Below are 9,324 nucleotides of genomic sequence, written 5' to 3'. Positions count from 1 at the left end.
ATCATTTGTAATATTTTTAAAGATGTACAGTGAATGGACATCATTATTCTTTAGTGACATATATAATTGCATATTACCGAGAGAGGTCTCATGAGACAGTACATTAGACAGATATCATTTTGTTCTATTGTGTGAAAGGGTTCTTGCAAGAAGTCAGGAACATGTACAAGAAAATTCCAGAGATCTAATAAATGTGTACCATAATGACATGCCTCTACAGTGCTGTCACTATACTTACCTCTTGATTATCTATATTCTCTCTGGCAGTTTGGTACCGTCTGCAGCTATCAGATAACTTTTCACGAACATGAAGCATCCAACACAAGGCGCACAATTCTCGGAAGCAACCTCCAAAAGACCCCAAAACACAGAATTATGAGAAAGGTTTTGTTCAAACAAAAAAAAAAAAAATGCTTTTTTTAGCAGAACATCTAGAGAACAACTTGTTAATCAAAACTGTTCCTCCATAGATAACAATAATTAAGAGGAAAATGACTAATGCCTCATTTTTCAAATAGCAATATTTAGCATTTGAATCTTAGACACAGAGCTACAAACCAGTCATGGAGGGAATTACAGAGGCCAGCTATCCTGATGGAGTAGATGAAGTTGCAAGATGAAGGGGTAGATGAAGACTGTATAATTTTCAAAATGATAAAATCAAGATTTACAATACAGGACTCCACAAACAATGATGTAGTATGACATTTTCAAGCCAAATTAAAAAAAAGGCTACAGTTCCTCTATACTTGCAACTGATGACTGCAAAATATAACACAGGATAAGTTAGTTACTCAGATTTTATTATGTACAAACCTATTGTTTTACAGGAAATATCATCAAACTGATGGTCTCCAGAAGATGTGAGTTTAAAGAATACTGAACGGTATTTAGAATAATGAAGCAAAGTCTCAGGAAATGGACTTAATGAAGTAAGAGAGCCTTTTATTCGAATCTGTAAGTATAAAAAGAAAACAATGTAGAACATTTTAGTTTTTAGAAATTCATAAATTAACTTATATTCAAATTTGCTTACAAAGTTAAAAATTCTAATCTGCAATTTACCTGCACGTGATAAATCCCATTTAACTCAACAGAAATTTTGCATGTCAGGACAGACTGCCCATCCCCTTTAACTTACTATTTTATAAACAGCTAAGAAAAGTTTCAATTCTTTCCTGGAATCTATTTTAAAGCCCAGTCTTAAGTCAACAAAAATGTACATAGTAGAGATCAAAAGTCTTATTATGCCCATGCTTTGTGCTCAGAGGCTGCTAATTTGCAAGTAGGTTTTCATTTAATGAAATGTGTACAATTTAAAAAAAATGTACACATTTATTACAAAATCGTAACAAAGACTGGACAGTGTTTTGCTCATTCTGGAAAGATGAAGCTCAGTAATACACAACTCCGGACAACTAACCAGAGGTTGTGGCAATATCTTTCTTCTAAACAGTCAGATATTCTTGCATTAAGCTTGGCGAAAACTGCCTTTCGAAAGTGGACTGGGACAATGATCTTTTTTTCCTCTTCATCCGGTCATAAGAGCTGTGATTTATAGGTAGATACGGTTCTTTGGGTAAATCTGATGTCTTTTATTAGACCAACTCAAATAGTTGGAAAAAATATTTGCAAGCTTTTGGGTACAATTACCCTTCATCAGGCAGAAGAAGTGTCTGCAGATCAGTAATTTATAGGGGCACTTTAGTTGTCAATTAGGGTGGGGCTTCTTTCCTTCTCTTGGATGGAGGCATTGCTGTGGCAAATCATGCCACAGGAAGGATATTTTACCATGCACAAATAAGAAGGATAAAATGAGGCTGTATAAAACTGTGAGGGCATAGCCATCAATATCTTATCATGTCGGCTTTGGCTTCTTTAAAAGTTTGACTATAAAGTGCAAACCACAAGAGAAAGAGAAATCAACTGTATGAGACTAGGGCTTCAAGTGGTTGAGACTGTGTGCCCTTTCCCCAGAAGTTTGGTTCCTCAGTAATTTTTACAAAAGATGAGAGTTGCATTTAAACAGGTTTATTTTTTTACCTTCTGCATTATTTTTCTTGCCCGTTTCAGCTGTACAATATACCACTGTGCTGCAGGGTAGGAACAACAAGCAGCCCGGAAGAGCAAAAGAATTCTCTGAAGAACTCCTGACATCTTTTGACGATAATGTCTCTCCATTTTTAAAAGTGGGTCATTGCAGTCTTCCTGAAAAATGCAAAGTCCAAGTACATAACCTAAAAGCCAAGGATTAGGAAGGGTACAAAGATTGAAGGGAACAAGCTATATGTGGAATCTCTGCTCTTAAGAATGTTTATCTTCTTCCTCTTAAAACTAGACACTTCCCTACATACAAGTTGAAAATGAATGGAGACTTTCAAAATGAGTTCTTGCTACTAAGTTAGCTCATCAGAATATGAATAAAGTTATTTTAACAAAAAACGAATTAGAATGTGCTGGAACAAAAGGTATTACTACCCCTTTTAAATTAATTCAAACTACCATCTCTATATAATCCATACCAACTATGCTTACTTCACTGAGGGAAGCTGGCTGGGGACAATATAATGGTGGCGCAGGAAGGTATAGCCCATGAGGCACTAAACCACACATCTTTTTGCTGAGGTCCTTGGCAGATTCCATCAAAAGTTGAAAAGTCTCTGAAAGAATGTCTGCATCTGCCATAACAGCTGCTTTCAGTAGTTCTTGCACTGAACTGAAAAGTATATTTGCATCTTCCTCTTCAATGGGATCTATAAAATACCAAATATTGTAAGCTTTCCTTCTGAAATTAATAAGCAGCATAACCATATTCTAAATTGATCTTCAGAATTTATAACTCATACTCCTGCTTGTTTTAAAATAAAATTTTAAGTTGAAAAACTGCTCCTAGTGTTTAACAATTTATTCTGGTTCTTTGCCACATCTTTTTAGCTAAGTATTTGTTTGGGACAAGATTCTGGCATTTACTTCCACTGAAAAGATAAGGATGTTCCATATTGCAAGATGTGCATGACAGGTCCAGATGCAAGAATGGCAGTTTTTGTGAGGATATGGGGAAACTGAGTTCCTGTTTGCTGTTTTTAATGTATTTTTCCCACCAGGATGACCAGTTTTGTTACTAATCATGATGAAAGTAGCAGAACATCTAATTCACATGACCAATGGATACTTACGATGTGTACATCACTGAGTTTTCTCTCAGGTTCTCTATCCTTCTCCAGCTCCTTTGTAATAGCTGTGACAAATTTGTGCTACTGATGGGTTCTTCACTATCTGCTAGGCCCTCACTACATATTACACTTATAATGCAATTAACTGGTGAATTGCACAATACAATTTAGACCCACCACACATGCAAAGTAAGACCGACCACAAGTGCAAAGTAATTATGCCATATCCAGCTATAAAAAAGCCACCCAGCTACAAAATAAATGCTTGAAAACGTGTAACAACTCTATAGCTGGTTTCTATCCAATCTGAATGTATGGCAGGGACCCATGACTCATAAATCATCTTTGTTAACTTGGATAAAATTATACCAACCATGTCCCAATTACCTTAGGTCATACCTGCATGCACTTGACACAATGGAAAAAGATAGTGAGGGAAGGCCACTTGTTCAGTTTTAAATTCTAACATTTTTAAAATTTAGAATGCAATTAATCTTTTGTACTTTTGGTGTGTGGGACAGAAGAAAGAAAGTAAATATTTTGTTTGTTTTGGAATATCTACTGAGAAGAACAGCTCAGTTAATATTTTGAAGTGCATCTTCAGATAAGAAACATCTGTATTTAAAATAATTTCTTGGAAATGGTAATATGAGTGAATTGTCCAATGTTCAGGATATGGCTAAGACAAAGAACAACATGATACCCAAATGCTAAAAGGAACATGAAATGTGGACTTCAAAACCTAAAACAGAACAAGAAATGTAGATCGTTTCTGTACAGTGAGACTTCCTGGGACACGCAAATAAGGACAGACCAATCTGCCTAGGGGAGACACCTTTGGCAGTCTATAAAATTCCATATTGTAGGTAGGTACTTCATGGTCTGTAACTTGTCTTAATACAGTGCAATTATGTTTTCCATATATCCACATGTCTTTCAGTGTACCTTATCTTTATCATGCTCTGGTGAATAAAATATTCTTGAAGTCAAACCAAGTTTTATGAGATCTTTTACTGGATCAGTTGGACAGTTGCAAACTATTTCAGCTTTCAAGTCTGAAATAGTAAATAACACAACACTAAGTTTTTATGTACCTGTAAACTGTTTGTATTTAGCACTTCCTTCATTTGATGTTTCAAAATTGACTGGCTGTCCCAAAAATGACTGTAGCTTTTCCTGAAAAGTCTGTGTTGGAGACATGTTTAATGGCAGATGTAGTTCTGTTTTCTCTGACCTAAAATAAAAAACCCAAAAAACCTATTCATTAAAAACACAGTAAAATATGTGGAGAAGCCAAGGACATTCTCTCTATCCTGTTTTAAAGAAAATAAATCCACAAATAAAATTATTAATCTGATGCAAGCCAGGTGCTGGCAACATTTATGGATGGCAGGCCAGTGCTTGTGTCCCACTGCCAGGAGCTACCAACTGTCCATTCTCCCTGCTCTCTCTCCTCTGGGCCCTGCAATCTGCTTACTGTTGTAATAAGGTACCACAGAGTTACATGGCCAACAACTGTGCAGAGAAGCAAATTTGGTGGTGGCAATAAGTACAAGAAACAAGAGAAGAAAAAGGTGGAATGAGAGACAGGAATTCTTCAGTACCTCTACTGCCATTGATTCCCCCGGGCTGCCATGGGTCAGATCCAAACTCTTTACAGGCTGGACCAGACCACCGGCAATAGGTTGCCAGTCTCCGATCTAAGGCACATTAGTTAAAATGCTCATATCTATTAAAACTGGAGATATGTACTTCAGGGAAGAGGCTTACTTGCTAAGTAAGCGTATTATAATAAATAAAATATGCATGATAACTAAGCAATCCTGAGACTCTTTATTCAAACAAGCATAATTTACCTTGAGAAGTTATCACTGGCTTTACAGTAGAGATTATAGGCTATACTAATTGAAACAGCCATTTTCCAGTCTCCAAGTTTGTGTGTTAACCACACAGCCTCTGGAATCAGTCCACCAACAAAGAGCAATTCAAGAGCATATTCAGCTGTCCATACAGAAGACAGATTCTGATCTCTAACAGCATTGGTGACCAAACTATGCTGCAATGGAATAACTCGAGGATGTTTGTCTATAAAATAAAGATATGGTTTAATAATGGGAAACCATTAATAGTAATACAACTAGCACCTTAGCTAAGATAAATCCAAAATTTACAGTGTGAAATTTGTTCATGCAGTTTTGTGGTACAACTGATTTTTTTATTCCCTAAATAATGTGGCGCACGGGTTTTTAAAGAACAGTACTATAGATTAGATCCTCAACTGGTGAAAAATTTCACAGCAACTCTACTAATGTCACAGTTTCACAGAAACTCTACTAATGTTCTTTTCCCTGTCTGACTAACAGATTGTAAATAGGTTACTTCTTAGATCTCTCTTTTATGAATTAATTTCACTGTCCAAAAACTTAAATTACAAAGAATTAAAGCTGATCAGAAGTGGATATGAAATATACAGAAAACAGACATTCAGCCTGAACTCTACAACAAAGTGTTTGGGAGGTGAATCCATACTCTCCTGACATTTTCTATTTTTTTCTGAAGAGGTAATTCTGATAAAGAAGCAAATGACCAGGAGACACAAGGAAGCTTCTTAGAAACAGCTTCACTGTCACACAGCTACCAGTTCTGCTCTCTGCCTTGCTGTTCCACACTCCCAAGCAAGGTTAAGAGGACAAAGTTCAGGAAAGAAAATAGTATCAAAACCATTTTGAGCTCTCCTTTGGAGGAGCATGTGGGAGTGGAGAGGAGCCCAAGGCTCCAAACTTCATACTCCACACTGGAGCTAGTGTAATGAGAAGAGGTCTGCACAACCCTCTGCAGCACAGGGTGATTGAAGAATTTTACATGCTACATTTCCCTCTGTGGGATATTTTCAGATTAATCAGAATTTTCCTAAGGAGGTAAACACAAGCAGTAGCTGTGAACTGACCCATCCTCTGCAGGGGTATTCATTTGATCCTCTATCAAAATTTAACCCAGCCCTCGTTATGGAATACCAGTTTAAGACAATCTTGATAAACACATGGGTCTTAGAGAACTACGAATATTTAAATCAGTGCCTTATTGTAAAGCCTACATCTGTTTCACCTCTTGACCAAGTAACTCCAATTTAGCACCTCCCATGGCACAAAAATATTTACAATAATCTTTGTGGACACATGGATAATTATACAGCATTTCAAAATTAAAAGAACATTAGAAAGTTAAGGAGAATGCAGCTAGGTATAAGCTGAAGTTAATCTTGAGTACGTAGTGGCTATTTGGATAGGATAAGAACCAAAGTGAACCAAAGTTTTAGCATGGAGTATAAAAAAAAATGATTTCATATGATTTTGAGGAGAAGCCCATATCTTGGGTCACCAAGGTTCAAATAACCTCAATTTCAGATGACTAACTCTCTACTGACTCTCCACAGGGCACTGGAATTTTCATGACAATCCAAATGAACAACGATTATACAGTGAACTGAAAATACTCTGTACTGTACATTTTAGGTACAACTTGAAAGCTGATATTTAAAAATGAAAACATTCTCAACAATCATCACAGCTGGACATATTTAATCCTCACCAAGATATCTAAAAACTAATAATGTTATCTTGTACTTAATACCAATAATCCTGAAAATTTAAAAATACAGGGATAAAACAGAGAACAATCCTTTTAAAGTTAGGCAGTACTGACACACAAGTAAAAGTAAGTCATGAGAGCAAGCTACACCTAATTAAATATTTTAAATGAATACCTGGTTTGATGTGAAGTGGAGGTAGGACACCAACATTATGTGAGGGGAGCACATACAGTATCTGATTTGTGAAGTAAGCTGCCATGAATCGTGCCATGGACTGAATTACAGCCATAGCGGCTTCAGTATGAACATCTTCTATCATCCACAGCTCATGCTGAGAATACTTAAAATCTAAAAATGATAGGTATCCAATTAGAACATTTTTAAATTAACTATAAAACTAAAAGCTTAAAATTATTTAAGTACGGCCCATAAAAAAGTACTCAACAAGCAAACTGACAGCTTTTCCAAACCTTTAATAAAGGAAAACTTAAGAGGCTTCTTACTACTAATTCCAAGTTAGCATTCATTCCCCTTGAAGACTGTTGTTTCCTACCACTATAATACAGAGATCGGTTTCAATCAGAAGACAGCGATCTACAACTCTTAGGCTGAATCCAGTGTATATTTAGCCTTGATTCTAAAAGTTGCCAGGGTTTCAGCTATTCAAATCCAAGATTCTGATTTGGTCATTTACTAAACTAACTAGCCACAAAATGCAGATCCATACCAGAAGACAAATATCTCCAAAGGTATATTTGGATTTAGGATTTTTTTGTGACCAACTCTGCTACAATATATATTTTTAAAGTATAAAATGAAAAAAAATGAGCCCCTGAGACTCAGGCCCCTCCACATGTTACAGGTATTGTGCCATTAACTGGTTAACTGCACAATTACCTGGAGACCGGCTACACATGCAAAGCAGCTATCACATAATAAAAAGCTCCCACCAGCTACAAAGTTAGACCTCAAATATGTGTCCTAACTTTATAACTGGTTGCTACTGAGCTTTAATTTTCAGGTATAGCAGCGTCTCCCCTGCAGCTGAGAGCCCCATCAGCTGACAGAGCTCCCAACCACACGGGTGCAACATACCTAGCATAAAATCCCTGGACCCTGGGGATCACATCTGTCACAATCCCTAGGGGTCAGGAGTGCATGAACCCCCTGGACCCTGGGGATTGCAGCTGCTGTAATCTCTAGGGCTTCAGGGTGTGGGAAACCCCCCAGGCCGGAGAATTGCTGTAGCAATCCCCTGACCCCAGGGGTTTCCCACACCTTCAGGTCAGGAGGAAAGCCAATGCAGTGATCCTTCAACCTCAGGGGGTTTTCCGCAACCTCAGGGCAGGGAGGATAACCCTGCCGTGATCCCCAAGCCTCGGGAGGTAGGGGGGAGGTGGGACTGCCCCTATGGCAATCTTCAAAAGTCAGGAGTTTCCAAACCCCTGGAGCAGGGGGAAATCGTCATCACAGGAATCCTCCCACCCCAGGGTTTCACAGATCCCTGGGCATGTGTGGCATGGCAGGAGGTGCAATTGTGTGAATTGTGCACTAGATACCATCATGCCTTTACCTGCACGTGTAGAGGTGAACATAGGCTTAATCTTAAAAGTTCACTGAAGTAAAAAAAAACCTTTAAATGGACAGAAGAGGGCTTTTTGTACTTCTTAAGAAAAAACATACACAGTCTACACAAGTTTCTCAGAACCTTCAGACAGAAATAACGATATTAAAATTCTATGGGACATAAGAGTTAGATATCAGGTTATCCAATGGATATAAAGATACATTAGTATACTGACCTAGTCTTTTATATAAAATAAACATACCAGAGAAATCTTCCATCTGCCTCATGCAAAGCTGAGATCGCCTTAGTATTTCTCCCACAAGATGATCACAAAGCCCCTGAGCCTCACGTAAATTATAGTGATATAGCTGGCAATATAATATGGCCAGGAAATATCTAGTTTGAAGAAAATGTGCTCTTATTCCTCCTGAATTAAAAAGAAGAAATATATGCAGTACTGTATATTCAAAAGCACAGAAGCATAGTTGTAGACAGGAAGGGCCACAGAAAAAAAGAAATAGTTGCAGTGACAATTAGCGATGTAGAGGGAAGCAAGCAAGTACAAATACAGACATCGAAAGGCTAAAAATCTCCCCCTAAAAATTCCTGTGTGAATGATGCAGGTAAGGATCCACAGTTTACAAAACAAGTAGAACTGAGCAGTTATTCTGCAAACCATTATATTCCAATTCAGGAATGTTTAAAGGAGTTAATTCTCTTTAGAGTCCTACTTCTGCAGCTTTTACTTCTTTCAAAAAAGAGGATTAATAAGCAGTTGTGATAATGCAAAGGCAGCACGGCTCAAGCAAGACATGCAGCCAGGAAAGGCTGTCTAAGAAGCAACAAGGAGGATGTAGACACGTTGGGTGCCTATACATGAACGCCGAGGGTAGTCTGACACGCTGGAATTCCAGTGTGCTGGAGCAGACTCAATTAGTTGAGCCTGCTGGAGCATGGCAATTGTCACGTTCCAACAGCTTCCCATTTCTCATGTA

At 37.7% G+C, this 9,324-nt stretch overlaps 1 protein-coding gene across 1 annotated transcript in view; it reads right to left on the bottom strand.

Moving 5' to 3' along the window:
• Nucleotides 1–238: 238 nt before the first annotated feature.
• The window catches only part of LOC102388321 (protein JBTS17), a gene marked incomplete at its 3' end in the record, with an annotated part of 41,135 nt that continues 32,049 nt past the window's right edge, over nucleotides 239–9,324 (bottom strand). Inside the window, exons 16-23 of the mRNA XM_006038763.3 lie at nucleotides 8,592–8,756; nucleotides 6,937–7,110; nucleotides 5,030–5,258; nucleotides 4,268–4,407; nucleotides 2,536–2,753; nucleotides 2,044–2,208; nucleotides 817–955; nucleotides 239–348 (exon numbers count right to left, since the gene is read on the bottom strand). Coding sequence (XP_006038825.2) covers nucleotides 239–348; nucleotides 817–955; nucleotides 2,044–2,208; nucleotides 2,536–2,753; nucleotides 4,268–4,407; nucleotides 5,030–5,258; nucleotides 6,937–7,110; nucleotides 8,592–8,756 — 1,340 coding nt within the window. The remainder of the gene's footprint in view (nucleotides 349–816; nucleotides 956–2,043; nucleotides 2,209–2,535; nucleotides 2,754–4,267; nucleotides 4,408–5,029; nucleotides 5,259–6,936; nucleotides 7,111–8,591; nucleotides 8,757–9,324) is intronic.

The sequence above is a fragment of the Alligator sinensis genome, unplaced genomic scaffold (genome assembly GCF_000455745.1).
Source record: "Alligator sinensis unplaced genomic scaffold, ASM45574v1 scaffold1835_1, whole genome shotgun sequence".
NCBI lineage: Eukaryota > Metazoa > Chordata > Crocodylia > Alligatoridae > Alligator > Alligator sinensis.
Note: the sequence above shows the minus strand (reverse complement) of the source record. Positions and strands in the feature narration are given on the sequence as shown.